Here is a 19065-nt window from a genome sequence, read left to right as displayed (position 1 = left end):
CCTTCTATCCCTTAACCACCCACACAAAAAAAAAAACCTACCACTATCTCATCCCTTTTGGCTTTGCCTGGCTCAGAGTTGCCCACCCATTCTTCCTGTCCCCAGGATTTGCAGGTTGGAAGTTCCAACATTGAGTGACAGATACCTTGAGGATACTCACAGCCAGCGCCCCATGTTTCTGTAGCTTGCTATGCTGACTGACCTTAGCCTTCAGGGGCTTCCCTGCCAGCCTGTCTTTGTGTCTTCGGCTACTCATGTGCTAAAAGACATGGACACAAACAGGGTGAGGGTTGAAACAGGCTTTCCCTCAAACACAGGCTTCCTTAGGTTTGTGATTCATGAGAGGAAATAAGAGCTATCTCCCCACTGTTGCCCCCTCATTTTTTCCCCTCCCCAATTGTAGTGCTTTTCCCTTGCTGGTCATTCACAATAACTCAACCCTCCTCTACATCTAGTTGCTTTTTTTTTTTTTTTTTTTTTTTTTTTTTACTGCTCATGGATCTGTTTTACTCCTATTTGGCTCATGTCACCCATTCCATCTACACTGGTCATCCAACCCAGCCTCTATCCCTTCTGACATCTTTCCTTTCCCCCACCTGCTTGAGTTGGGTTTCAGAGTTGACATGGAGCTGACAGAGGGCACAGTGGAAAGAAGGGCTTGGCCCCAGCTTGTTCCCTGGGGTCCCTGCCACACGCTTAGCCTTGTGCCTGGCCCCTCCCCGAGGCATAATTCGGCCTCGTCCCCTTCGAGGAGCTCCTCGATGACCATCCACCATCCACTTGTGTTTGGCTCCTATGAGAGGAGAAAGATCCTATCAGAGGCTAATGTTGAAACAAAGGTATACAGTCTCTCCAATCTGAAGGCTAATGCCTTCATCAAACCCACCTAAGCTGGATGAGTGTTCTCTGCCTTGGGATTTCTCAGCCTCCCTCATTTCATACAGTGCTATATCTCCCTGATTTCTAGGACCTTCATGTTGTATTACAGTTCATTGCTTTCATAATTGGAGAAAGTGCTAAATTTCAGTTAGAGGACAGGAAAACCAAGATTTTTTTTCCCATCCAAATTCATGGATTTCCTCCAACTACCACCTTCTTCCCCAGGTTAAGAACTCCAAGTCTTTTGTCCTTGTCTTCTCTTCCCAGATTACTTGCTAAAGAATCAAAGTTGCTATCTGTTCCTGCTCCCTAGCCCCAGAAAGGGTAAAGGTTATATTTTTCCCCCTTCCTCCCCTTAGCACCCTACCTTTTTCACTCTCCCTCCCATGCCTTCCCCTCCCTCCAAAAACTAACCTGTGTTATGGGCTTGGAGCTGTGAAGCTGAGTTGACAGTGACCTTACAGGTAGGGCAGTAGAGGGGGCCCTTCTCATTCGGGTTGTCCATACCCACATTGCTTCCTGCCCCTGCCCCAATTCTAGTAGTAGGCGTTTCTGGCCCTGGGGATGAAGGAGTACAGGAAGGGGAAGAGGACGAAGAAGAGGCATCGGAGAGGTCCAGGCCAGCTGACTCCCTTGGAGTGGAATCCAAAGTCTTCAGCAGAACTAAAGGGGATCCAGGGGAGGGTGCTAAGGAAGCTGATGAGACAAGAGGCCACAGGTCAAGGGCCTGAGGCACAGACCCTGCTCCTCCCTCATCTCCTTTTAGAGTGTCTGAAGTGGTCTTCATTTGTCTATTTTATCACCCTTTACACCATATTTATTAAATTACAAAATAAGAATTCACCAGCCCCTATTTGACCACATATTACTATACCCTTGTTTGGGAGTTCTCCGGTTCTGCTATCAGGTGGGGTGGTGGGTGGACCAGTGGCTCTATCCTGGGCTGGAGAATAAGTCCTCTGCTTACTCTTGGCAGCCTCCACAGCCTTGACCTTTCTGGCATGTTTGTGACCTTTGTAATGGGCTTCAGCCTGATTCTAGAGGAGAGCAACAAGGCAAGGGCACGGTTTGTACATTTATACATTCATCACTCATTTATTAAGCATTAATCATGTGTAAGGTGATGTTGGGCATAAAAGGTACAATAAAGACCTATGATTTGGCTTTCTAGCCTTATAATTAATGACATAGGTATAATGTATATACCTTTCTAGCCTTATAATTAATGAGTCATTTGTGTAATTCAGCAAATAGATTGCTGAGACTGGAGTTGTGAAGACTGGGTTCAAAAGTAGCAGAATGGCCCTGGGCAAGTCACTTATAGCTGCCTGCCTCAGTTTCTCTAACAGAGAAATAGAATTTTACCTAATTCCTTAGAACTGTGAGGAAATTGTACACCTTAAAGTGCTATATAAATGGTAGTTATTATATAGTGTTCATTATAATAGGTCACACCTATAGGGTGCTTTGGATTTGCAAAGCTCTTTATATAATATGCCATTTGAGCCTTACAATAACCAAAAAGCTATTGTTTACAGATGTAGAATCTGAAGTTAAATGGCTTGCGCAGGGTCACTAGGCTACATAAGAGTCAGAAGCAGAATTTGAACCTAGGCCTTTACTAACCCCAAGTCCAGCACTTGATACACTATTCTTTACTCCTCAAGTCAACCTCCTCTGAAATGGAGCCTGTTGAAAAGCTTGAAGACTGCTTTTCCCTATCCTAGCCCCACTCCCACTGACACCAATTCTCTGTTCCTCTTTAGATTTTCTTATAACACTTTGCTTGAATCTCTCGTTTTGTTTCTGTAACTTTCAGCCTTCTGTCATGCTTCTTTTAGCATAGGTTACAGAACCCCCACTAGCCTTGAGAGCACTTCCCCCAATTGGCAAAGAGATAAGAAAATAAATGGGAATTAGGTCTTTTCCATAGGAATTGAGGGGTGTGAAAGGACAAGGGAGTAAGGAACAGAGGATGACAAGAGAAGTGAAACATGGGAGTAGGGAATATGTGGGGGCAAGGTAGGATGGAGTGAGAGGAGCGAGTGGCATAAAAGAAGAGTGGAGAAATGTAGAGAAAATTTAGGAATGCAAGAGACTACTCCAGATAAAAGATAGATTTAGAGCTAGTTGTTAAAGGTCATTCAGTTCAACTCCTTCATTTTACAGATAAGAAAATTGAGACCCAGAGAAAGTTGTCCATGGTGAGTGGCAAAGCCAGGATTCAAACTCACCTTTTCTGACCCCCCAGTTTAGCACTCGGAATTCCATTTCCTCACTTTTCCCCTTCTTCCCAACATAACATCAAGTCTGGTTCCCATTTTTTCTTCTGCACACTCTTGCGGTTCCCACTGAGAGCTCCCCATTCATTAGACCTTTTCCCTCTCCCTCCACTTAGCTCACCGAAGAGTTGAACCTCAAGTGGCAGATGTTACAGGAGATAAACAGCTTCTTCTTTATAGGGGAGGGGACTCCAAAAGTGTGACTGATTACTGCTTTCTGGACTGGGTCCATCTGTGAGGTGAGGGTGGGGTGAGAGAGAATAGCAATTGTGAGCTCTGCTCTCTCCCTAGCTGGGAGAGGTTAGGTAGGATGCATTGTAGTTAGATCCTAGAAAAAACTTCCAAACCACTGTGGCTGAGCTACCCAGGAGTATAGAGAAACAAGGGCAGCATAGGCATCTACTTTCCTGGAAAACTAAGCAGTGGAAGGACTCCTGTCTAGGATTGAGGAGGAGGTCAACCTGCATGGAAATAGGAGAATGACCAGGGGAGTCTTTCAGAAGTCGGATTTAGGGAAATAAATTGTCCTGATTACAGTATTCATCTCCCCTGCTACCTTTTCCACTTCTTTCTCTTATCTGTTTCATGGACACACGTGTACACACACAAGAGAACCAATAAGTATTGGAAAGTAGAATATATGTATAAAGAAGCCAAAAAAAGGCAAAGAAAGATAGCAGGGGAGCTCTGAAATCTCTGTTCTTTGTCTGAGCAGCCTCAATATTTAATTTAGCCCTTGTATCCTGCCTGTGGTGGGATGAATACACTTATCAACTTTGTTATTATGAATGGAACCAAAAACTTGAGCTCTTCTGACAATATCTCCAGAGAAGGCAAGAAGTATGAAGATGAAAGCAGTCAGAGATCAGGGAAGAGCTGGTAGGGCAGCTTGGTATGGTAGAGTGCTGGCTTTGAAATCAGGAAGACCTAAGTTCAAGTCCTCAAAACACCCAGGGCAAGTCACTTAGCCTCAGTTTCCTCATCTGTAAAATGAAGGCACTGGACTAGATGACTTGAATGCCTTTTTTAGCTCTAAATCTATGATTATCTCCCTTTATCTTACACACAGACACACAAATAGAATTTTTCTCTCATTCTCCACCCTTGAGGCCTGTTGTTGGAAAGAATAGGATCCAAGTTCTTTGCCACTTTATTATCCCCTAAGTGGAAAGGGATCCTAGCCTCTTCGTTACCCCATCTAGCTTATCCCTTTGCAGGGATATGGAAATCTCATTTGACCTAGGTAGATCTGTACAGTAGAGTTAATCTCATGTAGGAATGAGGACAGGTATATGTGTGGGCAGCAGAATCTGGGATGGAAAGGGAAACGGGTATCCAGGACCCTTTAGCTGACCACTCCTACTTCACTTGCCCTTCTACTATACCTCTCCCCATCAAATCCCCCCTCAACACACACACACACACACATACCGTGCTGAAGTTGGGGAAAAGGCTGAGTGGGGCTGCACCATTGAAGTGGAAGGTCAGGAAATGCTTGATGTCCAGTGGGGGCTGCAGAGGCCGAGCAGGCAGGGGCAGCGAGGCCAGAAGAGGGTTGGGGGAGCTGGAGGCTGGGCCTGGTGAGGGAGGAAGAAGGGGGTAAAATATGGAATGGAAGGTTGAAAGGGGCAAACTCTGGACCTCTGCCAATTTTCAGTCCAAAAGGAAGACAGAGGACTAGGACTATACTGTCTGTCCCCTCCTAAGAGTGAGAATACTCAAAGCCAGAGGCAAGATATTATTTTGGGGGGGGGGGGGAGAAAAATGAAGAAATGTTTTTTTCATGAGACAAAACCTTCAATATACCCTTTGTCTTGGTTGGAAAAACTGAGGCTAAAGCCACCCAGGCAAATTCACCAAAGTGTTATGAGGTAGAAATTAGAAGTCAGGAGAGATTGGGGGGAAAAATGAGTTCCAGTTACCCCCAAATGCTCACTTTCCTTTCTATTTATAAATCATTGTAAAGAGAAACAACTCTAAAAGATTTAAGAACTCTGATTAATTTAATGCCCAACCATGATTCCAGGGGATTACTGTGTCCTACTGAATTCAAGTTGCAGAATGAGATAAACATTTTTGGACATGGCCAATGTGGGGATATGTTTTGCTTGACTGAATATTTGTCACAAAGCTTTTGTTTTTCTTTGTTTTCTTTGGTGGGAAGAATGGAAAGCAGAGAAAATTACTGCTTGTTCATTGAAAAATAGGGGGTGGGGTTGTTTTGTTTTGTTTTTTAGATTTTTCAAGGCAATGGAGTTAAGTGGCTTGCCCAAGGCCACACGGCTAGGTAATTATTAAGTGTCTGAGGTCGGATTTGAACCCAGGTACTCCTGACTCCAAGGCTGGTGCTCTATCCACTGCGCCACCTAGCCTCCCCTTGAAAAATAGGTTTTTTTAATGAATTAAATCACCTTTTGGTTCATTACAAGAAGCATGAAATCAATTTGTCCATCTTCCATTTGTGGCACCTTTTCCCAGGTGGGAAAAAAAAGTCACCTCTCCTTCCATTCTCCCCACCCCCAACTCTTTCCATTCCCAGTTAACCCAGCAGTGAAAAGCTAACCTTAACTATGGATAACCCAGTATCCACAATAAACCTGGAGAAGAGGGATAGTGGTAGAGGTACCAGGACTAGGCATCACACCTATCCTTTAATAAGAATATTTTTCTTCACATTCCAGGGATTCATCTTAAAATGATGTTCCCAAGGAATATTCCTGGGCTTTTTTCACTTGCCTATTTCAGTATTCTTCAGCTCAGGGGTTTAAACCCAATCTCCTTCTTCCTTCTGTCTAGCCAATAAAATTCTATAAAAACACCTACTACATGGTGTCCCTGAGGACACAGAGACAAAAGAAAGTCTCTGCTTTCCCAGAATTTGCATCCTTCCCTTCATCTCTCTGAGGACAATTCATCTTCCCCTACATTGATTGAGGCTCCTGCTTACCACTCTCTACAGGAGAACCTTTCAGATCCCTTACAGGTCTCTACCTGATACCTCACCAAATAGCTCCTCATTTCTAACTTGGATAATCCCAACCCTTCTTTGGACTTCTTTAGCAAACAGATACAGGGAGACTGAGAAGCTAGATGCTAAACTTTCCTCCTCTCTAACCATATTTCTTACCCTTTCATTCCTTCCCTCTCCATTCACCTCTCAAGATTCTTTAAACTCTATTACAATAACCCAATGATGGCCCCCAGCTGGATTGTACATCTCCCTTCCTTTATAAGATGACCTAGAGAAAACTCCAGGTCTTTCCTCCACAACACCAACTGCTTGGAGGTATGGGCATCTGCATTTTCTTGCAAGCTGGCAAATATGGCCATGGCCAAGGCCTGCCCCAGTCCCAGCCCCATGAATGAAGTTTTTTTGGTCAAATGTTGAGCATCAGGGCATTTTACTCACACATCTTGGACAGAGAGGAAAGGCAAAACACAGGAAGAAGTTGGTGAGAGGAAGGATCAGGAGAGGAAGAACTAGTTTGGCAGAGTTGGGAGATCCTAGTCCCAGGAGGGGAGTGGGGAGAACACAGAAGGACCCTGGAGGGATATCTACCCTTAACCACAATGGTCTGTCTTTCGCTACTACCCCCAACCATAAGATCATCTCTGAAGAAGAACCTTGAGGTGATGAGAAGGGACTTCTGATGGGGCTCTCTAGGAAGAAGCAGGACTAAATCCCCAGCTGAGAAATAAAAGTTTTGTGGGAGAAAGAATATCCCACCTGGATCCCCTCCAACATATATACACACACACCGTTAAGAGACTGCAGAACATCGGGAGTCAGGAGTTGGGATGGTTCTATTTTATTGTGTTCCAAGGTGTTGGACTTAATGGAAGGCTGGAGGTGGGGGAAGACTGTTATTCACCCCCCACATACCCACCCACCCACCCCATCTCTGGCCCCATAGGAAGCAGTAGGAAAGTTACTCAGGGCTCTTTCACTGACTTAACATTTTACAACCTGTCTGCTTTTCCCATGCTACTACAATCAGTCAGCTGACTCCCTCATATGGTACTTGGGGTACTCTGCTCTGTTGGTCTTTTTTGGAGGGGGGATGGAAAAAGTAGCAGTGTCAGCCATGGTGAAGGTGTACTCAAGCAAGTTACAAAGAGGATATGCCCTCCCCATCACCTGCCCTATAGGAATGGGTTTGTCTGGGTGGGGGAGAATTGGAATGGGGAAAGGGTGAAAGAAAAGGAAATTTAAAAAAATATCTGCTGTCAGCTTGCATGAGGTTAAATTAAGAGCAGGAATTATGATTTTGTACTTTCTTTGGTCTCAAGGGACTAAGGTGAAGATAAGAAGGAAGTTTGGATGGCAACCAAACTTTAAGAGCAAGAAGAAAATAGATAGGAATTTGTTCTACTTGCAACTTTCTTGGATCCTATCATAGCAAAAACAGAAACCAAAATCCTCTTTGCGAGCATTGTGTCTATGTCTATAAAAGATAAGCGATTTAGTATATCTGTGTATATATTTTTATGTCTCTATATACCTTTTTGTACACAAATGCCCCTTGGACATCCTGGGTTGCAGGGCGGAGGGGGAGGTGCTGAAGATGGGGCCCTCTCTAAGTCTTTTGGCTTTCCTAGACAGGTATTTCTAGACAGACCCACTTATGGCTAACACTGAAGGCATTGTGCTATAGGCAGAATGACCAGAGCTAGGAGCAATCTTGAAGACCATCTAGTCCAACTCTCATTTAGAGAAAGGAAGGCTCGGAGAGAGGCCATGACTTGCACAAGGTTGAGATAAGGATAGAGTCAAAACTATAATTCAGGTCTCCCAGTTCTCAGATTCAATGTTCCGCCCTAAGCTCACTAGCTCCCCAAGTGCAAAAGACAGGACAGAAGCAGGGCTAGATAGAGAGGATTAGCTCCCCTCCCATTCTCTTCCCACTTCCAATTATTAATATTCATAACATCAAATAAGGTTATTTTTGGGGGGTTCAGGGACAAAAATGTCCACATGTTCAGTACAAACCTTTGGAAAGGACAAGAGTTCAATGAATGTGCCCAAGTCCCCTCCCCAATCCTACTAACTTTCCACATCTCATCCTGGTTATTCCTGAACCAGAAATGCTGAGCTCCCCACCCCTTTCCACTCCACATCCTGGGAAAGGTTGAGTTAGTATCAGGGCACCCAGGGTAACAAAATCAGGAAGAAATAGAGGACAAGGTTATCCAAGCCCAGGGATAGTCTCTCATCCCAGCAGAGAGAGAAGGGTTAAAAATCTCATGTAGGAATCCAAAGTCACACAAGAGAGACCCCAGTTAAGATATGAAAAGGGGACCTCCTCATTTGATCTGGGTGCCAAAAAATTCCACCCCACCACCTCCACTCTCAAACAACTCAATGGCCAAGGCAAAGTCAAACTCATGGAGTGGGGGGCCGTCCACTGCGATCTTCACAACGTGGTTCCCCTGAATGTCGCCTCCCTCTCCCTTTCCCTGGTCCCACCACCGAAGCTCCCGGCTCCGGGCAACCTTGTCAAGAAGGCTGGCACCAGCAGGCAGGACTAAGACTAATGAAGCCAGAATGGCAAAGTCAGGAAAGAGTTCATGCAACTCCGAGTGGGCGCAGACCAGCTTGCAACACAGATCCCGTGGGCCTAGTGGGCCCAAACTGAAAACAATGCGTTTAAAGAGTGGGAAGTCACTCAGGGCTCTTTCACCAACCACTACAGGGGCATAGGCCTGGAGCAATAACCGAAGAGCTCCTTCCCCATGGGCTCCCAGCTCTTCTAAGGACTGTGGGTAGCGTCGAGAGTCAAATATGGAAGCAAGAGCGGCCACAATGTCCAGAGAGGGACCTGGGAAGGAGTCCCATAGTCCTCTTCTCAGGGAGTCTAGGAAAGTCCCCCGGAGATCCTCAAAGCTCTGAATGGTTGCTGGGGAGCAGTCTGTCAGCTCCACCCCTTGATAGCAATAGCGGCCCCCATCTCCATTGCCAGCAGGAGTGGGGATGTCCAGTGCCTGCAGGAAACTTTGAAAGTGAGGTCCATCTGAGCCTCTCTGAGCCTGCAGAGAGGCAGCAGTGGTAATGACCAAGGGAGGGAGCAGAGCCAAGTCTGGCTCCTCAGGTTGAAGGAGGAGGCTGAGCTTCTGTAAAGTGGGCAAAGTATCCAGTAGGAGGTAGGTGAAGGCAACAAAGGTGAACCTCCGGAGGGCAAGGGCCAATGCCTGCGTAAGTGGGGAAGTGAGGGGAGTAGCCTCTAGCATGGGCACCAGGTGGGACCAGGAGGCAGCCACAGCTTCAACAGCTGGCAGGATTGAGGCCCAGGGTACCCGCTGTGGTCCTGTCAGATTGATGGCTGCAAGGTCCAATGCTGCCCGGAGCTCTGGGATCCCATGAGCCCCGGAGCCACCATAGAGTCGAAACAAAGCATCCAGTACACTCTCATACTCGCTGACGTAGGTTGGGGCTTCTGGGTGACCCCGGCTGGGAAGGCAATGGAGCTCGGCCAGCAGTGGGCATGTGACCCGAAGTTGTAGGCCCAGGTCACCCAGACGCTCACTTGGGAGTCCTGAGCCAAGCCAGGCCAGCTTGGGTACAGGGACACCGAAGGACTTCAGAATGTCCAGAAGCTGGCCAGGAGCAGCCTCACCTACCCCTAGTTCCACACTTCCCAAGAAGGTGCTGGCAGGCTGGCCATCACAGGGGGACACCAAGGTGGCAAAGAGGGCCAGGCTATGGGGCTCTGGACCATCCCCAACCTCATCCAGCACTAGTCCCACAAATGGGGATGCCTTCAGCCGCTGGTAGTCTTCAGAGTGCAGAACCCTGGCAATGGCTGCCTGGGAAGAGTCAGAGAGAGAGAGAGAGAGAGAGAGAGAGAGAGAGAGAGAGAGAGAGAGAAAGAAAAGGAAGGCTTTAAGCATATCCTAGCAAAAGCCTCAACTCAGTTACCCAGAAACAGGAGGAAGGTCACTAAGAGGGAAGACTTCCCTGCAATACCCTTGAGACACTGGGAAAAACAAGCTGGAGGCCACAGCTGATCTCCTGGCTAGAGGAAGACCCAGTCTTTGAAAGAGGAACCCCTCTGTGCAGAGACAGGGAACGGGTGAAGATGACCTCTGGAAGGGTTTAGTAAAAAGCAGATGAAGACTGATTCTGCCATAAGTGTCAAGATATAGTCTCCTAAGGTTCTGTTTGCTTTTCTTTCTAGTCTGCTACTCTTTCAACCATCAATTATCAAATGAGAATATTTGTAAAACACAGGACCTGGTACATAGTAGGCTCTTAATAACTGCATATTCCTTTCCCATTCCCCTTTCTTCCAACTGAAAGATTTTCAGGGAATGAACATCTTGCCTTTCCCTTTAGTCTGGGCACTCCTCAAGATCAAGGGTTGGGCCTCCTCTTCCCATTATAATGCCTCAGGACACAAGTCAGTTCTTGGATATTTTCTTTCCTGATGATTTGCAAGTCAATGGCAGAGATCCTGGAGGTCCTGCTTCTCTTCATCCTTTTCCCAATCCTTCTAGGATTAGGGAAGATAAAGTAGGCAACCCCATAGGAGGAACACACTGGACTGAGGGATGCAAGGAGGTGATAAAGGGCACCCTTTAATAGTTTTTCTTTTAAAAAACACATTTTAATGCCAGAAAAATCCATTCTCTATGTCCCCAGGGTCACTTTGAGAGAAAACAAGTTACATATTAAGTAAAGGCTCATAGCCACAGGAGAATTAGTTTTCTAGTCACTGCATTGAAAAGAGTTTTGAAATTAGAGTCAGATCTAGTTTTCAATCCTGGTTCTTCTGCCTCCCACCTATGTGGCTTTGGACAAGTCACTTAACCCTTGCTAATCTCCTCTGTTAAATGAGGATGAATGACTTTAAAGTTTCCTTCCAGTTCTGAACTCATGATCTTACTACTCAAGCTAAATAGGCACCTTTTCCAAGCTATGTTCTCCATCTGCTTCCCAAATAGGGAATCCTTCAGGAGTCAATATAATATATGCCAAGTGAGGGGAGGGGGACACCTATCCTATCTACCCTTTCCTCCAGAAGGCCTAAAGTCCAAGATGCTCTGCCTTGTGATTTCATACCCAAGGAATATATGCAAAGCATTTTCAAATAGTGGGAGCAGGAGCTCAAACAGAGGAATGCTGTCTTCTACCCCCACCCCTAGAATATCAACCACCCACCTGCATGTCCTTCACGCTGCCCAGGGTGTAGTAATCACCATGCTCAGTGCCCAGGAGTGCCTGGCAGAGGTTGAATCTCTGTAGTTCCAGCAGAGCAGGGCATCGGTCATCTGGCACATCTTCCTTAGCCATGCAGTAAACGGTGGTCAACACTGCCACCTTGGCAGGGTTCACTTCCATCTTGATGGGTGCCATAGAAGGGTTGGCGGCCATACCTACTGAGTTCAAGGGCAGATTTCGGTGGTACCCATAGCTCCCTCTTCCCCCTGCCCGGGCTTCAAATGCCAGCTGTTCCCGGTTGACAGCTAAGGCCTGGCAGTGAGCTCCAGAAGTCACATGGCGCAACAAAGCATGACGCTGGAAATTGTCGGTGCCCACAGTGAAGGCATTCTCTGCCTTCCCATGCTTGTTCCGGACAAGGGCTTGTCTACACTCCAAGCAAAACATCAGCTTTCTCTCATAGTCAAACTCCAGCCAAGTGAACTCTTCCTTCCAATGTTCATTGAAATAGCGCTTGCATTTCTTGTTTGAGTTGGATGTCTCTCCAGCTGGCTTCTTCCCTGGGGGGACCATCCCCGCCTGATGGATGGGCACCCTTACAAACCCTTTCTCCCTGGTCTCCCCCCTCCCCAGACTTCTCCGGAGACAAACACTCCTCCCCAGGGCTGAGGGGAGCCAGGGGAGAATGAGGAGGTTAATGGGGCCTGTCCATCTAACTTAGCGGAGAAAGTTTATTCCCACTCCGATGCCAGGGACTGGGGATGAAAGAGACAAGGGGAGATAAATTAGGGGTGTGTTACCAAAGAATAAACAGATGTGTTAGGCATTTGGGGGCTGATGACTATGGGGTAAAGAAGACAATCATTTTGGTTCATTACTACCTCCTTCATGCCCACCTCCCCCAACATAAAACTTCCAGTTATTGGTCAGGAATAGACTAGAAAGAGGATAAGGAGGAATGATTGCTGTCCAGTCAGGAGGCAGGTCAGATGTAATGAAAATTAGGCCTGTCCCCTCTATGTGAAATATATATAGGTATGCATACACACACATACACACACACACACACACACACACACACACACACACACACACACACACACATCCTTCCTTAACAAGCTCCTAGACATCCAATGAAATACTTATTATTTCTATTAGATGAGAAAAGAGAACTAAAAAGATTTAGAATTATCATAGACCCAGAGTGGACAGGGACTCAGAAGCTAAGTCTCCTCCCTCATTTTAGGGATAAGGAATTCAGAGTCATAACATAACTAGTCTGTGATTCCATTAGCAAGATGTGAACCCAGGTCTTCTGACCACGAATACAACAGTTCTCTTTCCACTACACAAGTATCTTATTTAAGATCATGGACTCTGAGGTTGGAAGCAATCTTAGAAATCATTCTGTCCAAACCTCTCATTTTACAGAAGAGGAAACGGAATCCTAGAGAAAGCAAGTGAATCATCCAGGATCTCAGGAGAAGCATAGAACTTCTAAGGCACTAAACTTGGATCCTAGGAGACCTGGAGTTTATGTTTGGTCCCAGACACTCATTAGCTTAGCCACGTGACCCTCAGCAAGTTGGTCAACAATCAATTTCAAATTGTGGCGGGTTTCCTCATCTGTAAAATGGGGATAATAATAGAATCTACTTCAAAAGGCTGTTTTGAATAGCAAATGAGATAAAATATACTTTGCAAACCTTGAAAAACCTTATGAAAAAAAGAAAGAAGGAAGGAAAGAGGGGCAGCTGGTGGTACAGTGGCTAGAGCAAGGTCCTTAGAGTCAGGAGTACCTGAGTTCAAATGTGACCTCAAGACACTAAATTGTCTAGCTGTAAGACCTTGGGCAAGTCATTTAACCCCATTGCCTTAAATAAACAAAATAAAAAAAGAAAGAAGGAAGGAAAGGAAGAAAGGAAGGAAGGGAATTGTGACAACAGCTTCCTCTCTTTATGCTTCTACCTTTGCTTTGGAAAGGCTGAATGGGTCCTTTGCTCAACAAAAACAGCCTCTCCATCTAGTTCACTGGGTTTGTATACTCAGATTCCAAGAGTAACAAGAGATCACAAGGAAAAGGGGAAGGAGCTGGCCAGAGAGACTTCATCTGGGCCTACGGGGCACTGAGGAAGGAACCCCAGGAGAATCGGGATTGTTTGAGCTACTGAACTGCCCCAGTAAGGGCAGTTAAAATCAGCCACAAATTTTTTAATCCCTACCAAAGTGAGCATTCCTCTGTTTGTGCTCCTGCACCGCCTATACATGCACCCCAATACAATGGGGTGGCCCTGAAAGCTCCCAGAGAGCTAGGAGAGGGTATTCTGCCTCCCACAACATAAACCCAAACATTTTGTAAACCTGAGCTGTAGAAGTCCAAATCAGATCTAGATGGTGTCTCAAACTCCTCTGTCATTCCCAGGGATTGGGAGGAGGGGGTTTGAGGTAGATTTGAAAACTTCCTCTGGGTGGGGGCGGGCAAGAAGCAACCCCCAAATTAACCGCTCAGGGAATCAGATCGCCCCCCACCACACACAAACACACACACACAGGCACGCGCACATACACAGACTGACGCTGTCGCTCCTCCTGCCTCCCTGGGAGCCCCGTCCCCCTGCCTGAGTCGAGGAGGTGCAGAGCCACCGGACCGGGGTGGGCGCTGGGGCCACCGGGCACCCCACCCTGTCCCCCCCTGCCCAGGTGCACCTCCTCCCCCGACCCCCTCACAAACTCACTGAGCCATGGGAGCCGCCATCTTGAGCGGTGGACACTCTGTCCGCAGCCTCCTTCGGCTCTTAAGAACTACAGCAGCCACTAGCGGTAACCGGGGCGAAGAGGCCGCCGGAGCCGGGCCCGGGGCCGGGGCCGGGGCCGGGGCCGGGCCCGGGCCCGGCTGGGAGGGCGAGGGCGGAGCTGGCGCGTCCGCGAAGCCGCCTGCAGGGCCACACCTGCCTCACCTGTCTCACCTGGCGGACCCCACGGCGGCGCGCACCTGAGCGCCCCTGCCCCGCCCCTACCCCAGCCTCTCCTCGAGCTCCCTGCCAGCCCTGCGGGGCCAGTTAACTTCCTTTCCGATCCCCCTCCTCCCCAGCAAACCGAATCCGGGGCTCCCCGGCCCGCGCAGCTAGCCGCAGACAGGATGCAAGCTGAAGGTCAAGGATGTCTGCAGCTCTGGGGGGCGGTGGGAATGGCGCAGCCACGAGAGCCTCGGCTTGGGGGCCCGGACCTCTACGGTCCAGTCCGAGCTCTGCCTCGCGGGGTTCATGTGACCCTGGCATAGTCCTTTGACTTCTCCAACCCTCCATTTATTCCTCTGAAAAATGAAAGGGTTAGACTAGATTATCTGTGACGACTCTTCCAGCTCTAAGCGTGCGATCATCTAGTCCAGCCCTCTCATTTTACGGAGGAAGAAACTGAGCTGGACAGGCTGTGATTTATCCCTGACAGCAATAAGCAGAGCTCGGATCTGAAACCAGTTCCTCTGACATCGACTCGACTGTTCTTTCTCTTTCAAATATATATATATTTTAAATGTATGTTTTGTTTTTACATGACCTTTATTTCCGAATATACAAGTCCCTGCCTATGTCCATTGCCCTGCACTTCTACTCTTTAATGAAATATTAAAAAAAAAAGATAAAACAATTCTGCAAAACAGAGGGACACAATTGAGTCAGACATAGCAATCCCTTTCTCCTACCCGTTGAGGAAACGTGAGTTTGGGGATGTGGGTAACGATAGAATAGACAAAGACCTCTGGGTAGAGGCAGAGAATAGAAGGGGAAGATGAAGGGGAAGACTCCACGAATGTCCGTGAGACTCCTTCCAATCAACTTTTTGGGGATTTCAAATCTCTGCATGGAGGCTCAAGTTGGGGTTCCACTTCTGACACGATCTTTAGTGGTGGAAACATAAGGAGTCCAATCTGGGCCCTACTAATAACTTACTGTGTAACTGGCTCTCTCTGGACCTCAGTTTCGGTTGCACAAATGAGGAGAATGGACTAAATCAGGGATTCTCAATGTTAGTTTTGTTCAGTCCTATCAGTCCTGTCTGACTCTTCATGACCTTACTTGAGGTTTTCTTGGCAAAGATACTGGAGTGGTTTGTCATTTGCTTTTCCAGCTTATTTTACAGATCAGGAAACTGAGGCAAACAGGTTTAAATGATTTGCCAGGGTCTGGATGTGAACTCATAAAAATGAGTCTTCCTCTGCAAAGGAGAGTGCCATCTGTATCCAGATAAGGAGCTATGGAGTTTGAACAAAGTTCAAGGACTATTCCCTTTAATTTAGAAAAACACAGATATCTTATTGACTGATCTTGTCACCTCTTAGACTTATCTCTTCCTTAAAGATATGATTTCTCTCTCATCACACCCAATTTGGATCAAGGTACAACATGGAAACAAAGTAAAGACTGACAGATTGCTTTCCGTGGGGGGGTTGGGGGAGGGAAGTAAGATTGGGGGGAAAATTATAAAACTCAAATAATATCTTTAATAAAAATTAATTTTAAAAAATGAGTCTTTCTGACTCCAGGTATAGCATTCTAGTCACCTAGCTACCTACATAACACTACCTCCAAATGTAAATTTTTAAAATAATTTTACTGTGATTTCTTCTATCTCTGCAAATGTACTTTAAACATAATTACAGGCAGATATAATTTTACTTTGAAATTTTAAAAAAAATCATCTTTCTCTCTCTGTCTCTGACCCTGTCTCTCTTGCCTCATGGGGTTTTTTTTAAGTACTGTACCTCTAACTGAAATTTAGCATTTCCTTCTTTTATTTGAAAACATTCTGATGGGGCAACTAGTTAGTGCACCTAACCTGGTCAGGAGGATCTGAGTTCAAATCTGTCCTCAGACACTTAATATTTACATAACTGCTTGATCTTGGGCTAGTCATTTAACCCCATTGCTTTGCCAAAAAAAACCCCAAAACATTCTGAGAACCATTCAATGAGCTTCACTTGACCTACAATGGGGTCCAAGGTGGAAAAAGAAAATTTACGTTAAGAATTCCTGGGCTAGATGATTTTTAGCTGGGTTCCTATTCCTATTCCTATTCCTATTCCTATTCCTATTCCTATTCCTGAAATTTCTATGAAATTTCCTCTAGGAAGCTGGGAACATGCTGCTTTATGGGATCAGAAGATAGGATTAAAGTGAAAAGGGCTCTAGGGATGGAGGGATATGGATAAGTAACAGAATAATTCTGCCCACATTCCCCTCACTTGGCTCCACTCTCCCCACCTATCTCTCTGGCCTGGCCCTCAAACCCTGGGCCAGTGAGGGGAGGGAGCACCTCTGAAGCACTCGCTGAGTTGGACAGAGTGGAGCCAGGGGGCCCATGGCAGCCCCCATGAAGCAGAGCAGGCCAACAGCTCTAGCTTCTCCCAGGGCAATGAGCAGATTTCCAAGCCACATTCACTTTGTAATGCTTTTCTGCATCTGACATGCACGTGGAAGGGCAGGGCCCCTGGGGGCCTCCACTCAACTAGAAAAAGCCACTGCACACGGGTATGCACGTGCCCCTACACCACAGGCCACAGCTGACAAGGCCGAGTGGAGGACGAGGCACTTTGGACAAGACAGTGGAGTAAGTAGAAGTACCAGTAGAAGGCACTTCTCTTTCACTATTTCAAATTTACAAAAGTTCTTTGCCAATCAGCCTCAAAATTCTCCCTGTGAGGTCAAGCATGATTATCCCCTTTTACAAGTAAGGAAACTGAGGCTTAGAGGGGGAGATATGGCTGGCTCAAGGGCATGCTGCTAAGCAATACAGTTGACTAGAATATGAACTGAAGTTCTCTGAATCCAAATTCAGAGCTCTTCAGTACACACTGAAAGGTCACACACCTCTTCCCTTTCCCTTCCCTTCAGTTCTATACACCAAAGCCCAGAACCACAAGTCCCACATGTAGAAATAGGAGGAAAGGGTAGGCTTATTTAGCTTGCTTTTCTCAGTGTGAAACAGCACTTGGCCCCAGGGAGTGCTAGTCAGAACAAAGAACCAGGACACATGGGTTGGAGACTGTGTGTGTGTGTGTGTGTGTGTGTGTGTGTGTGTGTGTGTGTGTGTGTGTGTGTGTGTACCTGCAGCTATTTTGGGGTCGAGGAGCAATAAGAAGCTTGGAACAGAGTTTCTGCCTGCTCAGGCCAGGTGTCTCCACATGCCTGAGGGGAGAACATAGGATGAAACTGGGAGGAGGAAAGCTGTTCCATTATCTAGGCAGAAAATTAAAGAATATCTCAAAGGAAAGTGGCAGATGAGTGATTGAGTTGGGGGGTGCTGTGCAGAAACAGAGAGGTGGACCAGGTGTCACCTGTGAAATAATTCAGCATGGGTTCCAGTTGGGTGAGCTCAGGAAGAAACAAACCTCATCATTGATTCACAGATGTACTCACACATACAAACAGAGAATGAAGACTTAGCAGACACAAACATTTTTGGTCCAACTCAATCCAACAAACATGTCCTAATAGCATTGTAGGAGTCAGGTATGGGGAATACCAAATCAAAAAATGAAAATAGTCTCTACTAGGCTCAAGGAACTTACATTCTGTAGGGGGAAACCATATGCATATAAATAAATTTTATATAATCAAGATGCACACAAACCTATACATCATCTACAAATAATCAGAAACTTATATTGAGTCCCAAATATATATATATATATATATATATATATACACAGACTGTACAGTGACATGTAAATAGATCCACACACATGGATGAACACAGGAACTTGTGCATAGCAAAGCAGACATATATGCAAATACTTAGATAAAGACCTACAAACTGCACATAGGAAGTGGCTATTTTACACCACAAGTAAAAATCATGATCAAGGGGCAAAAAAGGAATGCAGGCTTAAAGAGAGAGTTAGAGAATGGAATGATTGAGGTGTCTGTGTCAGGGCTATCATTAGTGCCCTCTCCCCCCATTTTCATATGGTCAAATTATTGAATCACATTTTCTTTGAAGGTCATAATTTGTTTCTATACTCTCTGAAACTGGAATTCTGTGCTCCGTTTTTGAAACGATTTGGGGGAAGACCATCTAAAAAATTGTTGTAAATGGCAAAGGCAAGAGAAACAGAGTACCCCCATCAGTAGCCTGAGTTTCCCCTTCCTAATCACAGTAGTAGTGTGTACTGAAGCACCTTTTTATGGAAAGGGTGATATTTTCTTTTGACCATAAAGAAATTGAATACAATCACTTGGGGAGAGATTAAGGAAGCAATTGATCTCTGGCTTTTTAAGGGGTGCAAAGAAAACTCAAGGGGGAGATAGGGAGATTATGGATGGAGTCTTTTCCTAGAAAAGAAAGATTCCAAATGGAGTAAAACCACCACCATCTTTCTCTCCCTCCCACATACATACATCTTTTACTCCTTTAGTCCAAATCCTTCATCTAAGAATCTTTTCTTTCCCTCTTTGGTTCATTATCCCACCCTCAACAAAATAAACTTATGTTCTAGAAAACCCTAAGTTGTCCTTAAATTTCCAAGAGACTCCAGAAAACCCTTTGGGGGACTTAGGTGGTGGTAGTGTTGATTTCATGCAAGAAAATCCTGGCACATCTGCCAGATAGTAACACATCTGGGCTCGTGCCTCCCTCCTTTCCAGCCCTTCTCCAAAGACTCAAAGGTTCAAACCATCTAAACATCTGTGCATCACACCTCCTATTATCAGTTATTCTATTTCCCCCCCAAGCCCATGTTCCAGATCTAAA

General features: G+C 46.1%; 2 protein-coding genes across 4 annotated transcripts in view; both read right to left on the bottom strand.

Moving 5' to 3' along the window:
• ZNF385C (zinc finger protein 385C) overlaps positions 1–19065 on the bottom strand; it is a 54119-nt gene that overhangs the window by 4490 nt on the left and 30564 nt on the right. Inside the window, exons 1-7 of one of the 3 annotated variants that reach the window (XM_074223897.1) lie at positions 13681–13922; positions 4593–4738; positions 3283–3393; positions 1754–1916; positions 1294–1575; positions 597–793; positions 146–259 (exon numbers count right to left, since the gene is read on the bottom strand). In XM_074223897.1, coding sequence (XP_074079998.1) covers positions 146–259; positions 597–793; positions 1294–1575; positions 1754–1916; positions 3283–3393; positions 4593–4738; positions 13681–13735 — 1068 coding nt within the window. In that variant the 5' untranslated portion in view covers positions 13736–13922. Of the gene's footprint in view, positions 1–145; positions 260–596; positions 794–1293; positions 1576–1753; positions 1917–3282; positions 3394–4592; positions 4739–13680; positions 13923–19065 lie in introns of those variants that run through there. The other 2 variants (XM_074223899.1, XM_074223898.1) reach the window with 2 other exon arrangements.
• On the bottom strand, positions 7058–14268 carry C2H17orf113 (chromosome 2 C17orf113 homolog). Its single transcript, XM_074223891.1, has 3 exons — positions 14055–14268; positions 11320–12074; positions 7058–9965 (listed from the first exon to the last, which is right to left on the bottom strand). The coding sequence occupies exons 2-3, from the start codon at positions 11890–11892 to the stop codon at positions 8466–8468; spliced, it is 2073 nt and encodes a 690-aa protein (XP_074079992.1). The 5' UTR covers positions 11893–12074; positions 14055–14268; the 3' UTR covers positions 7058–8465.

Source organism: Macrotis lagotis, chromosome 2 (assembly GCF_037893015.1).
Source record: "Macrotis lagotis isolate mMagLag1 chromosome 2, bilby.v1.9.chrom.fasta, whole genome shotgun sequence".
Lineage (NCBI taxonomy): Eukaryota > Metazoa > Chordata > Mammalia > Peramelemorphia > Peramelidae > Macrotis > Macrotis lagotis.
The sequence above is the reverse complement of the archived record's forward strand: the minus strand, read 5'-3'. Positions and strand labels throughout refer to the sequence as shown.

Bases quoted from the DNA above. Each gene is read 5' to 3' on its own strand.
- C2H17orf113 (XM_074223891.1), bottom strand. From the start codon at position 11,892: ATGGTCCCCCCAGGGAAGAAGCCAGCTGGAGAGACATCCAACTCAAAC. The intron at 9,966-11,319 runs GTGGGTGGTTGA...GACTCTTCCCAG, and splicing joins GCAGCGTGAAGGACATGCAG to GCAGCCATTGCCAGGGTTCT.